The sequence below is a fragment of the Ceratotherium simum genome, chromosome 22 (genome assembly GCF_057802395.1).
Source record: "Ceratotherium simum simum isolate JZ-2026a chromosome 22, ASM5780239v1, whole genome shotgun sequence".
Classification (NCBI taxonomy): domain Eukaryota; kingdom Metazoa; phylum Chordata; class Mammalia; order Perissodactyla; family Rhinocerotidae; genus Ceratotherium; species Ceratotherium simum.
In genome coordinates, this window is record NC_141921.1 from 36,945,119 (window position 1) to 36,968,285 (window position 23,167).

The following is a 23,167-nucleotide window of genomic DNA, read 5'->3' on the forward strand; positions in this document are numbered from 1 at the left end:
TCCACCCCCTCAAGAATGCTAAGGCCTCTCCCCCGGTGGGTTTTACTTCTTCCCGGTGACCTTGCTTTCACTAATGTATTACTTCTTGGTACGTTACCGTTACTAACTCAAAATCAATACCGACCTCCACATCTGTAAGGTTTTATCTGAAGGCAAATCTCTGGGCTGTCCGTCAGGCTGAGTGACAGCCGTCCCCTCCTCTCCCCCCGACCGGCCGGGGCCCCCACCCGCCCCAGCCCCTTCCTCTCCCTCTGCTCTCAATCAGTGCCAGCCTCCACCAGACTAAATCAATAAGGGTCCGGCCTCACCCCTCTTCCGCCGCTGGGGAGAGGCTTGCAGGTTTGGGGGTGGGGGTCACAGGAGCCCCATGTCAGCCCCCCTTCCACATCCTCTGCTCGCCGCCCCCTCCCCCGGGACGTGCCGGCGCGCTCCCCTACTTTAAAAGAAGGGGATGGGAAAAATGTAATTAATTCCCTCCGTTCCTGAGCTGGCCCTGAGGGTCTGGGACCGAGGAGGCTGAGCTGCGAGATCTGCACCCTCTGTGATAACCGAACGCGGCTTTGGGAGCGAGGCTGCAATTAGAAGGGGTGATCGCCATCATCGGGGCTCCATGGCAGGGTTCAGGGTGGGTGGGTGGGGGCCGAGGCAGGGCGCAGAGGGGAGAGAGAGGGGCAGGGGCGAGGCTGGTGAGGTCAGGACCATGGACCTGGAGATGAGACGGGGCTGGAAGGAGGCCAAGGATCACCTGGACCAGCGGGCAAGTGGGGAGCCCCACCTTCCAATGCCAGAAGGGGACCCTTAGGTCCCAGAGGGACAGTGGTTTCCCCAAGGGCGCTCGGCCAATCAGTGCCCTGAGGGGCTTTCCTGCAGCATTGGGGGCCAGAATATCTGCATTAGCATCCATGCTCTGCCGCTGACCAGCTGTGACGCTGGGCAATTTCTTTAACCTTCTGTGTCTCGATGTTCTTATCTGTGTAATGGGAATGGTAATAATTGTAGCTACCTAGAGGGTTATTGTAAGGATTAAATGAGTAAATGCACACCAAATGCTTAAGACATTGCCCGGCACACGGTTCGTCCTCAGTGAATGCCAGCTCTCCCCACCTTCTCCTCTCTCCCCCATTACCCCCTCCTCTTCCACCTGGATTAGAGGGACCTGGCCTGAGGCTGAAATGACCACTGGAGGGCAGGCTCAGGGTCCCGGGCCGCGTCTTTTTCATCTCTTCTTCGCCGTGGGGGCTGGCACGCAGTGGGGGCTTTCTGAATGGAGACTTGCTCTGCCCTGCGCAGAAGCTGGGGCCTGCGCTCTGGAGAGAGAGCCGGGTGGGAGTCATTTTGACAAGCCACACGCCCCCTCTCTGGCCTGAACGTGCTCATCTGTGGACAGGGGATGGCATCCCTGATGGCAGATCTGTGATGTCCCCAGTCGAGACCTGGCGAGGCCCAGGATTCGCACACCTACACAACACACACACCCCACAGAGCAGCTCACACCCACCTTCACAGGGACGCACCCCTGCATCCGGGAAGGTGAGAACTTGAAACGCCTCTTCTCTGGATGGCCAAATGGCTTTTCATGCAAACCCCAATGAACCGTCATGACAGTCCTTCACACGTGCACACCCACTTCTCTTAAACTCACCAGTACATTTACACGCACTCACACTTACATGTAAACACACCCAAATACTCACATAAAACCCGAGAGGTACCTTGGAGATCGCCGCATTTTCACAGACGGAGAAACTAAGGCTCAGAGAGGGGCAGTGAGTCGCACTCGGGCAGACTGTCACCCCAAACCAATGGCAGTGGTGCCAGCCCGGGCTCACGATGGCCACTCGTCCTGCCCCCATCTCCGGCTGGGCTCCAAAATGACCCGCTGGCGTGGCGCACCGAGCACGTTTATCTCCAAGCCTCAGATCTGACTGCAGTCGTGGTCCCCCCTCTTACTAATTCACCCCCTGACTTCAACAAGAGGTGGGAGCAGGCACGTTGTGGGAGCACCCTGTTCCCACTGTCGGGGAGAGGAGGCAAGGGCACAGCTTGCCAGGAATGGAATGCAACGTTTGTACCGCTCTGTAGAATATGTCTCTACAGACCAAGAGCTGTCCCAGGCTGGGGGATCCTCTGGGGACTTGTCTTGGTCCTTAAGGGTCTGGGGCCTGGTGTCTGTTGCTATGGACAGATGGACCCCAGGGGGCGCAGGCTGAGGGCTGGGGACAAGGGACGAGGCTGCTCCACTGGGGTTTCTCTGCTCAATTGATGCTTCTCCACCCTGGCTGCCCAGCAGACTCACCTGGGGAGTCTTAAAATGCTGATGCCAGGGCCCCATCCCTTAGAGGTTCTGATTTGTTGGTCTGAGGGTCTGGGCATCAGCATTTTTTAAAGCTCGTTCCCCAAGTGATTCTAATGTGCAGCCGAGTTTGAGAACCGCTGCTCCTAAATCATCACTGTTATTGCTACACACAAATATTCCTACTACACATCTACACCCATGCGGGTGAAGACATGAGCACGCACATGAAATACAGACAGGCCAACACAAACACACAAAGAGTGGTGCACAGGAAACACTGCACACATGCACACCGCTTACACATCGTCCACACACTTCACAGACGCACACCCGGGCACCACACACATTCGCACACACGGCAGCCTCACAACCCCATAATCGCCAGCTCACTAACGCATGCCTACGGGCCTGCATCCCCCCCCTCCAGCCCCGGACGGACACCCAGACACACATCACACAACACCCCCGCCTGGCCCGCTGCCGGTCCCCAGCTCCACGCCGGGATTAGTGCAAGCGAGAAATCACCCACCCAGGTGGCCGACCACCCCCGCTCCCCCCGCTCCCGCTCAATTCCCGGCTAAGAGGATCTGGGCCCCTCCCCTCTCCCTGCCCCCTGTGGACAGCGGTAATGGGCTTCGGGTGCTGACTCTGAGCTTCCAAACAAGATTTCCTGCAGGTCTCCCTGTCCCCGCCCCCTTTCGCCTTCCATCTCTCTGCTTACAGCCCTCACATGCCACCCCGCCACCATCCACAACTCACACAGCAGCCCCCCACCCACCAGGAGAGCTGGTGCCCAGGCACGGCCAGCGAGCTCCCCTCCCCTCTTCCAGCCCCAGCCCCAGCCCCCTGACTCCCTTTCTCCTCATGTGTCACCACGCAGCCTTCCGTGCAGGCTTTTCTGAGCCTTGCTGCTGCCGTTCTTTTGCACAACTGGCCGCTCACAGTGCCCAAAGCATTTCCCGTGAAGCCTCATCACTGCTCTCTGAAGCACTGCTACCCCATTTTTCAGATGAGGAAACTGAGGCTTAGGAGCCCACCCAGAGTCACCTAGGAGCTGAGTGGCAGCATCGGCGCAGGAACAATTGACCCCTGACTTCTACTTCACTCCTCTTGCCCTGCACCTCACTGTGGTCTTCATTCTCCATAGATGGCTCTGGGTCATTCTTAACTCGTGTGTGTGTGTGTGTGTGCGCGCGTGCGTGCGCTCATGAGTACTGTGTGGGTGCATCGTACATGTGAGATTAGTGTGTGTGCATGCGCGCATGTGCACGAGTGTTGTGTGTGTCTATGTGAATTTTGTATGTGTGGTTGTGAGTCTGTGTGTGCATGTGTGTGAGTATTGTGTGTGCAAGTGTGAGTATTGTGTATGTGCATGCATGTGCACATGGGAGTATCATGTGTGCAGGTGTGTTTTGTATGTGTGCTTGTGAGTTCACGTGTGCAGGTGTGTGAGTGTTGTGTGTGAGGACTGCACGTGTGTATGAGCACACAGCCTCTCTGTCCCCTAGTTGATCTCCCCAAGGGGACGCACCGGGGCCTGGGGGCCTCTGAGGCTCAGAGGGCACTCAGTAAACACTGGTCACTGACTGCGTCTCTGACTAGGAGGGGGCTCCTGCTCCTCATACTCCACCAGACTGTCTCTTCCTCCCAAGTGGGGGTTCAGCAGACCAGACCTGAAAAGACTCAAGAGACGGGCTCTGGCTGATCGGAGAGGCGAGCAGGGAGACCATTTCTGCAGAGATGGGATGTGGCCAAGACTTTGGTAAAGAACCTCCTTGCGTGTGGAGGGAGAGAGCCTGAAAGGCTGAGTCGAAAAGGCTGTGAAGTCTTGGGTTTGGGCCTCACCCAGAGAAAGCTTTCAGCCTCACTGGGGCCCGGCCTCCGCCCTGGGCACACCCTGACGCTGACCCTGGATTTGGCCAGGAGCTGCTGGCGGCAGACTTGGTGTCCTGTGACCAGTGCCTGGCAAAGAGTAGGGTCCAACAGACATTGGTTGAGTGTGTAAATTCATGAGCGAATGAATGAATGAGTTTATCTGTTTTTCCCCAGCACAGGGCCTGGCACGGATTTGTTGGAATAAAAAGAATAAACTCAGAGTCTGTGGCATACTCGCATCTGCCCCTCAACTCAACGGATTTCTAAGAGCCTCCTTCCCACCCCAGGGATCCTTGGAGGCTTAGCTACAGACTGTCTGGAAGTGGGGGATGGAGAGAATGACTTCCCACTCTTTGTCCAAAAAATTAAAGACACACACACACACAAACACACACACATTTCTAGTGTTTGGTCTACAGGATGTCAACCTCCAAATATCTGGAAACACCTAGAAATATCTGGAAACATCTAGAAATATCTGGAAACACCAGAGAGGCATGGCTTTGGCCTCTCCTCCCTGGGTGGATCTTGGGTTGGCCCAGGTCTGAAAGTGTCCGTGCCAAGATGGGTCCCAGGGGTCCCGGCCCCTGGAGGGTGCTGGAGCTAACAGAGTGCGGTGGGATTCAGAGACTATCTCTGATGGCGCGATAATGGCGACTGGGGGATTAGCGAGACTCTGCTCAGAGAGGCAGCGGGGCTGGAGAAGGAAGGCGCCGATCGCCGGGAAAGATATGACTATTTAAAGATAATGATTGCATAAATTTAATTAGCACACTTTCACGCGGCAAATGGCCGTTTTGTAATTAATGTATCTGGCCTTACTAAGCATGAAAGATCCCATCCCTCCTCCTCCCCTCCCGCTCCCCCTCCTCTGCGGCCCTAATGAAAGACAGAGAGCAAGTGACAGAAACAGTTTGTCAGCGGCTCCAGGTGTCAGGGGCCTAATTGGCTGAGCTGAGGGAGGAGGGTGAGACGGGAGGGCTGGGATGGGGAGGGAGGGGGGCCTCCTTGACTTGGGCCCCAGCCCAGGTTGGGAGATGAAGAGGAGGGGGAGGCCTGGGCCCCCTGGCGTGTGGGGGGGTCCCCCTCAGTAATTGCCAGAGACGAGGACGCAGATCGGCCGTGGCAGGGAGTGAGTGGTGGCAGGGAGGCCTCGTTAGTACCTGGGCAGACAAGCTGGCACATATCAGAACGCGTTAAGGACTCACGGCCTTGATAACTCAGGCCCTGCTTGCCCTAAGGAGCAGAGGCTCTTAGGTGGAATGAATGTATGAACAAATGAATGAGCCTCAGTTTCCCCTTCTGTAAAACAGTCCCCGGTTATCAAGAGGAAAAATGCCCATAGCCTTCCATTACTAAGCCTCCTATTATTAAGCCAAGCACCTACTATGCACGGGCAGCACCCCCATCCCTCCCACCACAGCTGTCTGAAGGACGCATATTTCAATTCTGAAACTGCAATGCATTTAGCATCCACTGCACCTGGCTATGGCCGTGTTAGCAGCTAGGTAGCACCACTGTCAGGTACCAGTGAAGACAGAGCTGGGTGCGAAACTTTTGTTGATGCCTTCCGATAAGACCGAGAAAGGGCCAGCCTCTAATCGTCTTAGATTCCATGAAATACAGGTATCATACGGCTGTTCCGTGCTACAGATCAAGAAATTGAGGCTCTGGGAAGCTAAATCATTCTCCCAAGTCTACACAATTAGTAAGTAGTGGGTTGGGATTTGAACTCAGAAGGTGTAACTCCAAAGTCGAATTCTCTTTCTAGCATCTACCTAAGGGACCCACTGCAGGGCCAGCTCAGCACCTTTCCCTTCCCCAGGGTACCATCAACATGCTCGACTGGCTCCATAGGAAAGCCTCTGTTAGGTGGGTACAGCTGTCAATCGCAATAATGTCCCAAAAGTTAGAGCTGCCTGGTTTTCCTGGGGGGTGACCAGATAACCCTCTTGAGAGGGTTTGAGCTGCCATGCCAAACCTTTGTGTAGTGGCCACCTTGGGGGCTGTGTGCACTCCCACCTCCCTGACAATGACCCTCCACCGTCTTCACCAGCTGCCCTCTGCCAGCCTCAGCCACTGGCCACCGCCCCAGTCAGCCCAGCCCCTGCCCAGTTTTCTCTGAAAGGCAGAGCAGGGAGGCCTTGATCCAGCCCAGGCAGGGTAGAGTGGGGCCCTGCCAGCCCTCTCCCGAACCAAATTCAATTTCGAAGCTTAATGAGTTTGCAGAGGAGCCGGGTGAGCTCGCTGACGCCACTCCTTGCCGGCTGGGTGGTTCCCGGCCGGGCCACCGAGCGTGCAGCGGCCGGAGCAGGGAGAGCCCTGGGCTCCTTCGAGAGTGGCAGGGGCACTGAGCGAGTGAAAAATGTCAGAGCAAATTGCTCTTGACAGCGTTAATATCTGCACCTCATAGCAATAATTACATGTAAATAAATAGCAAAATCACACTCAGCTGGAGGCAGCTTGGGGCGGACAGACGCTGCTAAGGACCAGCTGGGGACCCGGACTGCTCTGCTCCACCCGTTTCTTTCCTCTACGAGTCTCTGCTCCCTGTCACTCTCACCCAGAAGCTTGCTGCAGCACAGAGCAGAGACCTCACGATCCCGGCCACTCACACTAAAAACGGAAGGGAAAAAGAAAACACTGGGTCCCCCCACGCTCTCATCCAGCTGTGGGGGAACAGCTGGACCAAGCATCCTCTCAGCCTCTTTCTCTCCTCCCTCTCTAAGCATATTATTCCATCTCCGGGTCTCTGAGAGAGATGTCTCTGAAATCCACATCTCTGCCCCGACCTCTATCCTAGCACCCTCTTGGCTGCCTCGCGGCCTTGATCCCCACACATCAACCCCGGTCCAGATCCTCTTCCTGCACTCCCTGCTTCTGTCCGTGATTGCATCGCCCTCTTGGTCACCCAGACTCCAGACAGCCCAGTCATCCGCACCTTCCGGCTCAGTCCCAACATCCACGTTGCCGTGCAACATCGTGCACCATGCAGAGTCACAAGATAACATGGCGCAACTTCCCGGAGTGTCAACTTGACCCGATGCTAAGTTATTATATTATTATGGCCAACAAATATGGCTCCACAGGGGCAAAGAATGCAAACTGTGCATGCATTTTAAAGATAATACACAGAAGTCTGAGTTACACCCCGCCCTCAGGGCCCAGGGGGCACACACTCGACTATTATCGGGGTACTTTGGAGAGAAGTTTGAGAAGCCCAGTGTGCAACCAGAGTGGCCTCTTGTTGCCATGCTTGGGGGCCTACTGGTTTGGTTTTGTGCTTTTGTCTGCAAATGCTAGGACCCTGTCTTATCCATGTCTGGATTCACAGTACTTAGCAAAAGCCCTTTGGAGGTGTTTGAGGGAGGAAGAAAGGAAACAAAAAGGAAGTGAAAGGCTTGGAGAAAGGGAAGGAAGGAAAGAAAAAGCATGGGAAGGTAGGAGACGGGGGAGGAAGCTGCCGCCCAGGGAGGTGACACCCTCCAAATGAGCCCAGGTATACCAGATAGTTGGATTCAATGCAGGGTTCTACCCTCCCTTCCCCTGATGGACCCGAGGGCCATCCTGGGACCAGCCTTCCACCTACCCTCCGCCTGCACTGTAGAGAGTCCCCAGAATCAGGGCTCCCTGCCCCGGGAGAAAGAGCACAGAGAGCCCTCCAGCTACCTCAGGGCCCTGCCTGCCTCGCTGGCTCAGGGCGGGGAACGCAGGCTCCATTCTTTGCGAAACAAATATCTTCTCCAGAGCAGCTCCCGCGTCCCACACTGTCTTGTTTAGCGCACCGACTAATCCACTTATCGAGGATAAAGCGCCTGTGAATCCCCATTTGATAAAGGCAGCCACAAAATTATCAAAAACGTGCCCACGGCTCTGACGTACTAAACAAACAAGAGGCTGGGGACAGCCGTGGAGAGATGTTGTCTCTTTGCAGTCCCCGGGCTGGGAGAGATGCAGGAGGAGATAGCAGCTTTCTCACTCATGCTGCAGGCTGGGAAGGCGATGCCGCGGGTTATTCCAGAAGAGGGTTGGGCAAGGTGGGGAAAGGAGCCAGAATGCAGTCCCCACTCCATCCTATACTGCATGCACCCCAACGCCAGCCCAGGTCCCCAGCTCCCTTAACAACCCAACTCCCTGACCCTCTTGCTGACCACACTTCCAAATGTGACCATTCATGATCCTAGCTAATATTTCTTTGATGCTTATTCTGTGCCAAGTAGCATTCTCAGCATTCATGTGTTAATCCATTTACTCCTCACACAGCCCTGTAAAACAGGTACTACTATCATCCACATTTTATAGATGAGGAAACTGAGGCACAGAGAGGTCAAATCACTTGCTTAAGATCACACAGCTGGTAGCCACTGCTCCCAGTTGCAGAGTTATTACCTATATTTTAGATAAATGCACTCCAATTCCACCATGACCAATTCAAACTCACCGCATCTCCAACTATGGTCCCCAACTCTGACAGCAGTCCCCTAAACCACCTGGCTGTACCCCAAACTATCCATGATCCCCTCCCCTGCCACTCTGCACAGGGCCTTCAAGTTGCTGAAGCCCGTTTGCCCCCCCATATAATCTGATGACTGTCAAGTTCACCTCCTTGCGTCACTGAGAGCTAAAGTCATTCTTCTGCGCCCCACGTCCACCATTAGCGACTCTGTTATCAGGGCCGTGGGGGCCCCCCGGCAGCCCCCCCTGAGGCCTTTCTGCTTTGCCCCAAGGGGCTCCGGGTACTTCGCTGACACGGCCTCTTGACCACGGCAGCAGGATTATTAACATCATCACCCAGACAGGAAAACAGAGACTTGAAGGAAAACTCAGCCACAGTTGACTGGCTCATCTCAGGGGGGCTCTGAGGGGGGTCTCTTCTCTCTCCTGGTGGCCAGGGGAAGTCCAGGAAGAGGGAGGGACCAGGCGGGGGTTCTGGAAGGCTCGGTCTCTGTGCAGCCCACACACCCACCAGCTCCTGCTTGGGGAGGAGGGGCTGGTCCCAGGCCTAGGGGGTGGGGACATTAATCACAGGGGAGCACCTGTCAGGGTGGTATCTGGAACTAAAGGAAAACACTTGGTAGAAGGGCAGGACTTCTCACCCCGGGCTCTGGAGGCTCTGGATCAACCACCGCCACACCAGGAGGCCAGGGCTGGGAGCAGGGCATCTGGGGTTCAGGTCCAGGTGGCCCCCTCGTTTTGGGAAAAGGTCCCTGCTGCGGACCTGGGGACCATGGGTGGGAGAAGGGAGCATGGAGAGAAGCTGGGCTCTGGCAGCTTCCCCTGTCAGGACAAACGGTCCTTTTCTGCTGCTGCTGTTCTCTTCATGGAGGAATCCAAGGCGAAGTTCCTTCTCTCCCCAAAGCCACACAGCTAGGAGGTGGCAGGGCTGGGATTCACATTCAGGCCTGTCTGACTGCAGAGCCGTGTCTGTAGCTCCCTCAAGCCCTCTCTGCACCTGCCCCCTCCGGCTTTGGGGTCCTCCCTCCTGTCTCGGCTCCCTGTCCCCGTCCCATTTCTGTAAGTGCATCTCCCTCCAATTGTGTCTCTGACTCTCCATCACTCCCGTCACCCATGGCCTCTCCCTGTTTCTTTCTGTCTTTTTCTTCCCGTCTCTGTCCCTGTCTGCGCGCCTCTCTCTGTGTTGCTGTCTCTCGTTCTTTCTCTCTGTCTCTCTCCCTTCCTGTCTCTACCTCTCTACGTGCTTCTCTCTCAGCCTCTCTTTATGTTTCCCAGTCTGTGTCCCTTTCCCTCTGCCTCCACTGCTCCTCCATCGCTCCCTTGCCCTGTCCGTTCTGCACATCTGTCTGTCTGTCCTCTTCCATGCCCCTCTGCCCACCACCCCTGCATGCCTCCAGCAGGAGGCACCTCCTGAATCAGCCCTGGAGCTTAGTGGGCCAGGACTGAGCCCGCCACGCAGGGTGCCAGGCTCGCACTGGGTCCAGCTGGTTGTCAGCCTAGTACAGGACTGCAGGGCTGGAGGAACCCTCAGCCTGCCTCCCTGCACCCCTGCTTCCTCCTCTGGGCCTCTGAGAGATTTCAGCTTCCCTCCCAGGCCCCTTCCTGTCTCCATCCTCTGCTGTCCAGGGTGGTCCACTCTGAGTCACCGCAGGAGCTTGTGGGGCATCTGAGGGCTGGGGAGTAGGAGAGGGCACGACAAGGTCATTTCGGCCAGTGCTTCTCAAATTTTCCTGTGCGTGCAAATCCCCTGGGAACTTGTTAAAGTGCAGACCAGGGGTCTAGTCCGGTCCTGCCTGTTCTGGCAGCCCAGCACTAAGGAGGGATTTAATCTCTGCGCTCAGACAGACCTGGGTTTTGGATTCCGACACCGTCCCCTGCTCTGACCTTGAGCCGTGCCTCTCTGAGTCTGCAGAATGGGCAGGATGATTCCAGGCCCTCAGGGCTCGGCAAGGATCAAATAGCTAAAGGGGCCAAAGCGCCTCGCTGACCCCCAGGTTCTGAACAAATTGGGGATGGTGTTGCCATTATCATGGTGCCGGAATAGCAACCCCACTTCAAGGTGGGGCCCCAGTTGGGACAGCTGCTTCTCCCCAGAGGCCTAGAGAGGGAGGATGGAGTTGGCTGGGGCTGGAGTCAGCACCAGGGACTCAGGGAAGGATGGTCAGCGGGCTGCGGATCGGGAGGGCATATCTGGTGGGGAGGGGAAGGCAGCTCCTGGGGGAGGCTCAGCAACTTCTGCCCCTGGGCATTACGTCTCAATTTCAGCTGGGATGTGTTCTCTTTGTGTAAGACACTAGCCAGGGCCCTCACGGGACCTTAATCCTCCGGTGGCGCTGTAGCTCAGACCCCGGGTCTGGCCAGAAGATTGCATGCTGAGCCCTCAGGCTCTCTGCTGGTCCCCAACAGACCAGTGGGAAGGAGGCACAGGAGGGGGGCAGAGGTGGGTCTCCCTCCCGAGCCCCACCCGAGTCTCCTCGGCTCGTGCTCAATGCTTGAAAAGATTTCCCAGGGCTTTGTGTCAAAGTGCGGACGGTCCATGCCACTCAGAGCAGAGGCAGAGATGACTGTAAATGCTGTCCACTGACCCTCTGAGATGATCCGGCCACTGCCACACCCACTGTGCCCTCAGAAACGTCCTGCTCATCCCTGAGTCTTTCTAGGCAGAGGAAAGTGTGCAGGGCCCTTGTGGGGGCTTCTCTTTGTCAAAGCAGGCAGCAAGTGAGGTTAACTATTCCTAGGGTGCCTTCTAGCTGGGAGATTGCTGGAGAGGGCATCTCAGTTCAATTCAAACAGATCCTCCTCTGGGTCACTTCCTAAAGAAAGAGGGGTCAAAGTGCTGATGTGATGTTGACACGGTGAAGGATTGCGAACCCAGGCTGCCTCGAACAGTGCGCTCTTTAAAATAGGGATTCTCCCAGTCCCTGTACAGACCTACCGCTTCAGCATGTCAGGGTGGAGCCTGGGAATTTAGACTTCTAACAGGCATCCCAGATCATTCTGATGCACAGGTTTGGGAACCACTGACTCCATTTAATCCCCTACCCTGCAAAGAACGCACTCTCCAACAGTCTTGACAAAACCAGTCTGCCCGCATCCCCCAGAGACGCGGCGCTCGCTGCTTCACAAGGCTGTCTATCCATCCGCAGCCAGTTCCCACGGGGAAGGTCCTTCTTCATCCCGAATTCTGCCTCCCCGCGACCTCTGGAACATGCTGGCTCTCTCAGTCCCCAACAGAAAGCCCCGTGGAGGTTTAGGGGGGATTATGAAGGTCCTCTTTTGGCCTCACTTCACATAATCTGACCTCCTGCCACTTCCTGAACCTCCGAGTTGGATCCCAGCTTGCCAAGGGAGGTGGCTGGAAAGCAAAGCTGGACCTCCCGGTAGTCCATCCAGCCTAGCCAAGCCGGCAATCCCTTCTTTCTGGAGGCTTCTGGCTCCTGGTTTGCTTGCTTGTCTCCTGCCAAACTATCTAGAAGGTCCTTGAAGGCAGGAGCCCCCCGCCGGGCATAGAAGGGATGCCCACTGTGGCCAGTGCCTGCCCACAGTTGTTTACTGGACCCCTACTCTGTGCCAGGCTTTGTGCTGGGGACCAGGATAGCCTGGTCCTTGCTGGAGGGGGACACAGCAGTATCCAGATTCAGAGGCAAAACTGCTACCCTGAGAGGGAGTGGGGCCACCCAGACCCGAGGGTCAGCGACAGCTTCTCAGAGGAAGTGATCTCTGAGCTGAGACCAGAGAGATGAATAGGGTTTGGCTAGGGAAGAGCGGTGAGGGTGAGAATGTCATAGCAAGTGCATTGGCGTAAGGGGACCAAACGAGTGGATAGGGAATGTGGAAGGAAGCCCTCCCTGGAGGCGCTGCCAAGGAAGTAGGCGCCTGTCTGCTTCCCTCCGGAGCGAGCGGGGCTCGCGCGCTCACCGGGCCGCCCTGCCCTCGGCCCGTGCGCCCGGGACGGGACGGCGGAGGCAGGAGGCAGGACCGCGCCCACGCGCCCGGCGCGCGTTCCGGGGGCGGCCGGCCGCCGCTGCTCCCCGATCCCGGCCGGGCAGCGGGAATTAAGCAGGCCGCCGAGCCGCGCGCGTCCTTATCTCGGGGAGACAGTTGTTGGGAATCACTTTGACTGAGTGGTTTTGTCTCCCCGCATTTTCCACTGTCAGGCGGCCTCGGGCCATGGATCAAAGGCGCGCGGCGGCGGCGGCGGCGGCGCAGGGAGGGGCGGCCGCGGATCCCCGATCCCCCCGGCCCCCACCTTCCTGGCCGCCGCCCCCGCCCCGCCCCCGGCCCCGGCCAGGACCAGAACCTGTGCCCGGAACCCGCGCCCAGCCCCTGCGTGACCTCCGGCCCCGTGAGCGAGCTGGAGAGTCCGAGAGGTGCGAGGGCTTGGGAAAGGAGAAATGGGGGGCCGGGCGGGGGGGGGGGACACGGAGGTGGGGCTGGAGATGGAGAAAGAAGAGGTGTTTGGGGAGGAATCAGGAAATGAGAGGACTGGAGAAGAATGGGAGAGATTAGGGGAAAGGGAATGGGGCGCTGGATTTGAGAGGAGGAGGGTCTGAGAGATGTCGGTCTGCAAAGGGGGTGAGGGAAAAGGGGGCCAAAGGGAGAGAAGGGCCCGGAGAACCCGGAACTGGAGGAAGTTCGGGGAGAGAGAAACAGGAAGCAGGGGGAGAAAAGAAATCAGCCGTTCATTTCCCATCAGCTGGGCCCAGAGAAAGTTCTGGGCTGAAGGACAGGACACGGAGGGGAGGCTGGCTGCAGGAGAAGGAAAGTGGGATGGCAGGCCTGGCTGGGCTGGGGTAGAGGCTGTCCTCCCTCCGAAGAATGTGCTGACCCCTTGTCACTTAGAAGGAAGCAGACTTGCAAAGCAGGGGTGACTGGCTGAGGCTGCACAGGAGTTGGCGTGGCACTCAGGCCTGACCTTCTGAAGGTCGCCAACCATGCCTGGAGGACAGTCTCCCAGATCTCAGATGCTCCCAGAAACTCCAGGGGAGGAGCCTCCTCTGCCTGTGTCCTCCCCATCAGCCACCATCTGGCAGCAGAGCTCCCTGGAGCTGCTCGGAACCCCTGTCCCCACCCCCAAAGGTGTTGGAGAAATGTTCAGGGCTGGGGAGAGGGCCTGAGGGAGAAGGGGCTAATGGGAGGGTCAGGAGTGGGGGGAGGCCCTGGGGCTGAGGTTGGGGTGGGGCAGGAGCCTAGACAGGGAGGCAGAAGAAGCAGTAAACTGGAAGGTGCTGGGGGAAAATTAATTCCCCAACGGGAGATCTGGAGCCTGGCCCTGCACCGACTCACTGGGTGGCCTTGGGAACCCCCATCTGCAATAGCCCCTGCACTGTGCCAGGTGCCAGCATGCTCTGCTTACATCAACACACTTACTTCTCAGACTTCTCTATGAGAGGGGAATGTTATTAGCCCCCTTTACAGGGGGGGAAACTGAGGCAGAGAAGAACCCGTTTGGAATCACACAGGTGGGAAGTGACAGCGCTGGGGACTGGGGCCCAGGGGTTCCAGAGCCTGCCTCCTGAGGCCTCGTAGGGCACTGGAAATAGTGAGATCAGAGTCGTGTTTGGGGCCGTCAAAGATCTCACCAGTGAGTGGGAAACAGACCGTTTTCATGACATGTACTGGGTAAGAGCATGGTCTCTGTGGCCACGCCGGCTGGGGTCAAGTCCAGCGCCTGCCACTTGTTAACAACTTATCTTAGGCACATTATTTAAACTGCTGGGTGCCTCTGTCCCCTCATTTGTGAGACAAAAATAATTTGAGGCCTCCTCCTTCCAGAGGAGATGTTATGATGATTAAATGAGATAATCCGTGTAACCAGCTTAGTGTGGCATCTGGCATGGGGTCAGTGCTCAAAAAAATTGAACTATTATTACTACTATTATTAATTTGTCTAATAATACAGGTACTTTTAATGTACTGACAAAATGTCATCAATGCATCAGGAAGGCACAGCTAGCCCACCACGAGGGGCTGAGGAAGGCATCCTGGAAGGGGGCCAAGTCTTAAAGAATGAATAAGATTGGGTTGCGATGATGATGGGGCTGTAGAGGAGAAGGTCCCAGGCAGAGGGAACAGCAGGTGGGAAGACCTGGAGGCAGGGGAGGGCATGGCCTTGGGGACCCTCAAAGTCACCCCCGCCTTCCTACCTGGGGTCTTGCCTGGCCTCCCAGGTCCAGTCACCCGGCCATCCCAGCGGCCTCCCTCCCGCTGGGGACCCAAGGGACAGGCCTGAGCAGCTCCGAGTCTGCCCGCTGTATTAATTGCTAATCTCCCTCATTTTCTCCCCCTCGATCTGCCGGCACGGTCTCGTTCTGAGCCCCCGTGCTAATCAGAAAGAAGGACAAATCCATTATTTCCATTCTTTCCTACCAAGCCAGGCAGCTCCGGACAGCTAAACCCGGGCCTGCTGGGAAGCAGAGGCAGGGGCCCCAGGAGAGTGGAGAGGAGGCGTAGCACGGAGAGGAGGGTCGCCCCCGCCTGTGGATCTAGAGGCTGCAACTCACGTGCTGGTATACAGAACCCGCAGAAGTCGCAGACTTTGAGCAGGGAGGTTCCTTACTAGCAGTTGGTCTATCTCTTCCATCGCACAGATAGGGAAACTGAGGACCAGAATGAGGAGGCCTCTGCCAAGGTCACACCCTTGACCTTGGTGGGTCAGAAGCAGAACCGGGAGGGAACTCAGATCTCCCGACTTTCCAACCAGTGACCAGACCTGGCCTGGGCTGAGCAGGACCTCCAGTCCCCGAAAAGAAATGGCCTAAGCAGAGAAACCTAGCAGGACCTCGCTAATTCAGTTTCTAATCTGGGCAGAGAGAAGCAGAGAGGGAAAAACTGTCCCTTATTAAGCTTTTCCTATATGCCAGGTGAGTTGTATTGGCCCCATTTTACATATGAGGAAACTGAGGCTCAGAGAGCTCAGGTAACTTGCCCATGGTCACACAGCAAGTAAGTAGAGGACCCAGAATCCGAACCCCAGTCTGTGTGATCATTCCACTGTGCCCATGATGTATCTGAGTTAGCCACTGTTTTAGTGTTTGCTGTATTCTTTATTGCTGTCCTGTCTGCACCAACCTCCTGACCCTTCCTATTTTACCCTGAGCAAATCCTACCTCCCCTTTGAGACTCCTCCTCCGGGAAGCCTTCTCTGACGGTGCCGTCCCTTCTCCAACTCCTCTGCTCTTCCTCTCTTGTCTGACCAGAATCCCACTCAGTTGTCAACAACTGAGTCTCTCATTGCTCTTTGGGGTGCGGGGAGTATTGTCTCCCCCAAAATAGACTTAGTAAGAGCAGAGACAGCCATGTATATTTTCTGTTTTGAGCCTCCCTATACGTTGTCTCAGTCACAGGAGCTGGATGAATGGATTTGAAGGGAATCATACGTAATGACATTGAAGTGCAAACCAAATGATCAGTTGCCTCAGGACCTCTTGGGAACAGCCCACAGCTGCTGTAATCAGGCCCGCAGGACCCCGGGTTCACGAACAGTTATTGGAGGCCCACTACGTGCCAGCACTGAGTTCTGTGTGTCACCAAAGGAAGCACCACGTACTGAGAATTGCTGCCGCGCCTGTGGTCCTACTGGAAGACTGTGGTCCCTGACATCAGGTGGTGCATGGAAGCATCTAGGTCCCCCCTGGCCCACTTGTTTATGAGACAAGCTACTGCCCACACCTTCTCAAGGTGTGGGGTCTAGATCACTGTAGATGTTTCAGTGGTGGGCAAAAAAGGGTCCCAGAACATCCCTTGAGGGCAGCCCTCAACCCACATCTCTTTTCCAGACTCAGGGAGGTGGGTTAAGACACCATCTTCCCAGAATTCCACTCATCCTCTAAGAAAGGAGGAAAGGCCAGGGTGGCCCTCAATGATGAAAAGACCCCAAAGTCACCAGGAAACCAGGCCATAAGTCAGGGCCCCCCTTTCCCAGCAGGGTGTGCCCATAGGCATGACCGCCCTCCTACCATCAGTCTGGAAAGTTCCTGATCCCAGTCTCGCCTGTCTCTCCCCTGCCCCCTCAGTCCCCTCCACCCAGCAAAAAGGGATGAGAAGGGCAGAGACATAAACACGGGTCTGTTTTCACAGGAGACAAGGCTGGTCCAGGCCTCTCCCTGTGGGCGGGAGCTGGGCCTCTGACGGACGAGAGCAGGTGGTTATGTTTGGCGAGGAGCCGCTGGGGGGAAATAACTCAGCTTTTCCCACTGAGGTAGGTTAACCGTGGACAAAGGCAGAGCTGGACGTGAGAGCAGGATCTTGGCAGGGTCTGTGCCCCCAGGGGCCGGAAGGGCTCAAGGATACCCAGGGCCGCACAGCCAATTCTCTGAGCCTTATTGCTCACCCCTGCCCAGGAGTCAAGGGGGAAGGGGCACTCGGGGTGTGGGGGGCCCCCGATGAGCTGAGTGGACACTCCCCATGGCCCCCAATTGGTACCCTGATCAGTCAGGGCTGTGACCAGGGGCTGGCAGATGTGGCCGAGGTGGGGGAGCTCTGGGAGCTGGGCTATCCCTGGGGACGGTGAAAGCCAGCTGGGGAGGGCAGACACTGCAAAATGGCATTTGGCTTCAGGTCCCAGAAAATCTGGCTACAGACTCTTGGCCCTTTCCACAGCTGACCCCTGGCCCCACACCATCACCACTGGTCATGGTGAGAAATGGGTAGATGGGTGGGTGGGTGACTCAGTTAGTTCTTCTCTAATCCTGGGAAAAACCAGTGTCAGAGTCAGTGTCTTTCCTACATGAGCCAGTCATTCCTTTCCATCCCAGCTCATCCTTCCCCAGCGCCGAGGGCGGGTGGGGGAGACAGCCTTTCCTGTGCTTTCTGCACAGAGGGGTGCTACCTGCACCCAGCGTCCTCTCTCCCCAAGACTGAGGTCAGTGGAACCCCCTACACTGTCCTGGATTGGAAACCAACGCAGGCATTTTCCAACCAAATGAAGGGAGTGAAGGAGAGAAGGAAGGGAGGGAAGAGACGGAAGAGATGGGATGGAAGTAAGGCAGAGTTGGGAGGCCAGGGCACAGAAGCGGGGGTGGAGAATGCTCGTGTATTAAGCACCTACTACATACTAGGCACTTCACTCAAATTCTCCCTTAATCCTCACAGCAGCCCCTGAGAGGCAGGGATTATCACTCCCATTTTCACACAAGGAAAATGAAGCCCAGAGAGGTTAAGCAAGCTGCCCCAAGCCACACAGCAACTTAGTAAGTGGCGGAACCAGAACTCCAAATCAGGACTGCCTGTTGGCAAAGGCCACATGGTTTCTCTCGACCCAGGCTTCCTCCCACTCATGGGGGCCTGCGGGAGAGGCCTCTTGGGAAGGGGAAAGCCTGGAAGAGACCCTCAGAAGGCAGAGGAGAGGGAGGTGGAGCGGGAGGGAAGCTGGAGGCAGAGGAGGTGCTGGGGAAGAGAGGAGAAGGGAGGGCTGGGCGGGGCCCCCGAGGAGCACTGGGCTGGGGTTAAAGCCCCTGTGCCTACAACCCGCTAAGCCGGAGAAATGAATTCTGATCCCTCCAAAACCCAACCTTGGAAAATGCGCGAGAGCAGGGTCTCCTTTCAGGAGAGCAGGAAATCCTCCACACCTCCTCCCGACGCCCCGGTAATGCCAGGATGTCCCCAATCTGCTTTGAGGAATGGAGAGATTAAGAATAATAAAAAAATTGCAATAAAATATGTGTGAAGGAGGGGGTAATTGTGGACAAACGCAGCATTCAAATTCATTTTTCAGCTCTTTTACACACCATTTCAATCTTATTTTCTGCTTGTTAATGAGATCTTGTTGCCTGGGCTAGGCAAAACCTTCCAATATCAGGACGTAATTGCACATAATTTTCTCTCCTACCAGTGATTTGCATCAGTTTTTTAAAAATTCTGGGCTATTTAACACCCCACCGTCCCCCTCCCCGTCTTCCTGCCTACAAACCTCCCACTCCCCCCTCCTTCCTCGTCCCTGGTCCAGCAAGACTCATTTTAAATGCTTATTATAAACACAGTGTCGCCAATAAAGGGGAAAAAAAACACCAAGAGGAAGTGAGAAGAGAAAGAGGCGAAGGGAGTTTCCAGCGCCCACCACGTGGGGGGCTCAGTCCCCCAGAGCGAGTGGCCTGTCTGGATCTTGTCCCTCTGAGGGTCATGGGAAGGTGCGGTGCATAGGTCAGCAGATCTGCGTTAGAATCCCATTTCTGCCACTCCCCTGCTCTGTGGCCTTCAGCAAGTTACTTAACCTCTCTGAGCCTGTCTCCCAAGTGTAGGGCTTCTGTGGGGCTTGAATGACTTCACAGAGCAGACGTGAAGCCTACATGGGATCTGGCACTCCGTAGTGTGCAGCTGACGGAGTGTCTTTCCTTGTTGGATTGGCTTCCCGGGAGGCCTCAGTGATGCCGGGAGGGCAGCGTCAGGAATCCACAGCTGAGAGGCATCCAGGAGAACTCATTCATAAAGAAATTAAAACAAAGCCTTTATTCCTACTGTATTCCTGCTGGTCTCAGAAGGAAGGAGAGGCTTGGCCTTTGAGGATATAGACTCTGAACCTGGCTATGCCATTGATTGCCACTCTAGCCTTGAACCTCAACTTCCCCATATGGACCATAAGACCAATCTCCCGGAGCAGATACAACAGATAACACAGTGGGCTCTGGAGCCAGGCTGTTCAGATCCTAGCTCTGCCACTTCCCAGAACCTACCACAGAGGCTGGCACATGGTGGGGGCTTAATAAATATTTGTTGGATGGGTGGATGGATGGGTGGATGGATGGATAGAGGACTCTGTAAAATGACAGTCACAAGATAACTGCCAAGATTCCATGGGTGAGAGCAGGTACAGCGTTTGGCCTGTCCGTGCCGGCCCTCTGTAAGCGTGCACTCCACGTTAGCTGTCACTGCAATTATGAGCACAGGAGGGAAAGGAGGAAAAAGTCAAGAATCGAGAAAGGACAGAAAGTCTTGGTTTCCTGGGATTATGGCCTGTGATTAACCGCCCACTTAGAGAATAGTTTCCATCAGTTCAGTGTGGGGGACACTGTGGACGTGTAAATCCCTTTACAGGTTCCTTCATGTTAAGCTCCAGAAAGGAGCAAAGGGGACGAGGAACGTGGGACTTTATGAAGGAGCGAAAGGAGCACTGGTGGCAAGGTGGCAACTCCCTTTCCCAGGACGCAGTGGCAGAGGCTCTCGCCTAGGGGTCTGGAGACCTGGGTGCCGGTCCCAGCTCGGCCGCTAACCCGGCTGTGTGATTTGGGGCAATTTTATCCCCCTCTCTGGGCCTCAGTGTCCACTTCCAACTCTGACAGAGTCTGCGTCTAAAAGGCCTGGAGGAGAAGGAAGCTCCAACTAGGGGCTGCCCCCTGGAGACACGTCCACGCAGGCCCTGAAGAAGCCTCCAGCCCAGGGCCCCCTGTCTGTAGCCTCCAGCCCAAATGACCCTCGAAATGGCAGAACTTTGCTCCTGATTCTTCGCCTGGGAGCTCGGCCTGGGTAAAGCTGCAGCTGCAAATGACTCCCCATCACACCCGGGACTCTCCAGGAGAGGGCTGCGCTTCCGCCATCAGACAAGGGCATCTGTGGATGGGGAGTTCTTCTCTTCTGTCACACTATGAGCTCCTGAGGACAGGACCTGGGTCCCTCCTCTCTGACCTGATGCTCTTCTGGGCAAGGGCTGTGTCTCCCCCATCAGATTGGGGAATCCTAAGGGCAGGCCTGCGTGTCCCCCGTTCCATCTCTGCCCGCTACCCCCAAAAGCGTGCCCTGCTTGCAATTCCCAGACACAGGCTGGTACCAAGTGATCAACTGCAGGTATCAGACAATTCAGAGTCATCCCCATCACAAAAGGTTCCTTTTGCCCTAAGCTATCTTGAGCTGTCCTCGAAGAGCTGTTTTCCAAGTAACTGACCCTCAGCCTAGAGTGAGGGGCAGAGAGTGGGCTGGGGGTCTGTGAGTTCAACCCCACACCAAGCCATCAGAGACCAGGTCTCCTGGGCAGGATTCATTTTCCCTACACCTCTTCAGAAGGAGCCAGTGCACAAAGCCGGGACATCCATGTGCTGAATGTCTGATCCCATAAGGCCGGGCTTTGGGCCTGGGCCATGAGGGAACCCAGCCCCATGGTATCTAAAACTCCCAGAAGGCTTCTGACTCAGCTCTGTCCATGGGCCCTAACTTGAGGTCCTGGCCTCACTTTTCTCATCTGTGACATGGGTCCAATGAGCTTTCTTCTCCCCCGAGCTGAAGGGACCGGCTTCCCGAGGTAGTTTCTTCCTGCTGCCAGTCTATCTCCAAAAAAGAGAGCAAGCATGGGCACCTCTGGGGCAGGAGGACAGCGCGACTGGTTAAGATCTCAGGCTGCAGAGACGTGGGTTTGAATCCTGGCTCTACCCCTCCAGTAGATCAGTTTATAGGAAGCACTCAGGACAGCCTGAGTCATGGGGGCTCAGGGTGTTAGCTGTCCTTGTCAACATCAGTATTAGACATATTGCATGACTTGCTTTTAATTCAGTTTATTACCTGTCTGCCCTCACACTGCCAGCTCCACCAGGGTGGGGCTCTCCACCCCTCATGGCCACTGATTTATGCCTAGAACAGTGCCTGGCACACACAGGCACTCCGTAACTATTAGTTATATTAGAGCCAGGGGGCAGGTGCAGAGCTGAGATGGCTTTTCTGTGAGATTCTGCTGGGCAGCCTCTCCGTGGAGTCCCTGAGGCTGGGCAGCACCCACTTCCCAGGCCAGGCCTGAGACGAGGACCCGGGTCAACCCCTAGGAGGAGGCACATCTTCCCCAGGGAGCAGCAAGCCGGCCACTGTGATGAGCAGATGCTCTGCAGAGCCCCAACTTCATCTCCCAGTGTGGTCCCCTTGGCCTTTCGTAAGAACAAGGGCCAAGGCTATCTGGGTGATGGTGGCAGGGACCTGCAGTCCTGGGTGAGGGGACATGTGCCGGCCCCACAGCCCAGGACGAAGCCCCATCCCCTGCTGGGTGAGCCACGGAGAAACCCCTCCTGCTGACGAGACAGGACGTGGGAAGTGGGTCTGTCTTGGTGGAGACCGCCCACCCCCACCCCTCCCAAGACCACACAGATGTGCTGAAGACGTACAGTCAGCCTGCTCAGATGGAGGAGAAAGTGTATGGGGAGTCGGAGCTCAGAAATGCCAGGAACTTTTGTACAAGACCCAGAAACAGCCCCCTCGCTGCCCCCTTCCTTCAGGAAGTGTTCCCAGCTTAACCCTGGCGGTTCACATGCACAGAAGCACACACGGCCCCCGCATGTCTGCCCTGTGAGCAGCCCCCTCCCCCTCCAGCAGCTGTTCACCTCCTGGTCCCCTCTGCCCCTGTCAGACCCTCATCTGTCTTCACACCTTTGGTGGGAACCTCTGGGCGAGCCTCCGACGTTCGCCCAATCCATCATGCCCCCACAGCCTCTCCGCCCTGAGGAACGGGGAGGAAGCCTCTGGAGGGTCTCTCAGAGGAGGGGCGAGGGTCCGACTCAGGCGGGAAGGAGGTCGGGCTTGATCTGGCTGCTCTGAGTAGTGGGTCAGTGTCTCTTCTCTCTCTCCCCAAGGCTCATCTCTGGGCACAAACAGTGCACGGAACATCCACACTCTTTACTCCCACTGCTGAATCACGCTCCAGAAGCCAGGGGCCCCTTATCTGCTAGTGTCTCCTCTGCCCTGTGACAAAGTGCTGCTGTGGGATAAACCTCAGCCCACATCGAGAGGGGAGGGCTGGGAAGAGCAGCGGTCAGGGAACCAGGGGCCCTGGCCTCTCAGCCCTGGCCCGGCCAGTGTGTCCTGGGCCCTCCATCTGGCTGGCCCACATAATCTCCACGGCCCTCTTCAGCTTTCCATGTGATGCTCCTCTAACTTGCTTTGTACCATAAGGCCAGGCCTGGACCACATTCTCGGGTGTGGACACCTCAGTCTCTGCAGCCACCCTCACCCAGCCGTCTCTGGGATCCTGTGGTGTCTGTCTCCTGACCCTGGAAGGTTAGCTCAGCCAGTTAGTCCTTGGCGCTCATGAGATGGAGGTCACGGCCTTGAACCCCAAAGAGGCCAATTAGATTGCACTGGGAGAACATTCCAGTCTGCAGGCTGCATCGCCCCCCATAACGTGAGCCCCACGAGGACTTGGCGCATCATGGTTAGGAGCTCTGCATGCAGCTGCCTACGTTTACCGGGCACTCCACTCTGCACCAGACCTGGGCTAAGGGCTTTACGTGGATCGACTCAATCTCCAACAACCCTGCAAGATAGGTGCTGGCATCAGCCCCATTTCACGGATGAGAAAATCGAGGCAGAGAAAGGAGAAGGGATCTTACCCACAAGTAAACGATGGAACTGAAATGCAGTCAGCCCTCAACTACACACATTAATAGAGGCAAACAGGAACGAGCCCCAAATGTGCAGGAAATTAACATCCTTGGGAAGGTTTTAGACCAGGGGGTAGCGATTGCTTTCGGTAAGGGCCAGACAGTAACTATTTTAGGCTTTGTGGGCCATGTGGTCTCTTTTTGAAACTACCCAACTCTGTGGCTGTAGTGCAGAAGTGGCCATAAGTACGTA

At 56.2% G+C, this 23,167-nt stretch overlaps 1 protein-coding gene across 4 annotated transcripts in view; it reads right to left on the reverse strand.

Moving 5' to 3' along the window:
• PAX7 (paired box 7) overlaps positions 1–23,167 on the reverse strand; it is a 96,632-nt gene that overhangs the window by 11,733 nt on the left and 61,732 nt on the right. The window contains exons 8-9 of one of the 4 annotated variants that reach the window (XM_087445816.1): positions 7,940–7,959; positions 5,687–5,713 (exon numbers count right to left, since the gene is read on the reverse strand). The exons of the other annotated variants lie outside the window; for them this stretch is intronic. Of the exons in view, the coding sequence (XP_087301942.1) occupies positions 5,687–5,713; positions 7,940–7,959 (47 nt within the window). The remainder of the gene's footprint in view (positions 1–5,686; positions 5,714–7,939; positions 7,960–23,167) is intronic. 4 annotated transcript variants of the gene reach the window in all.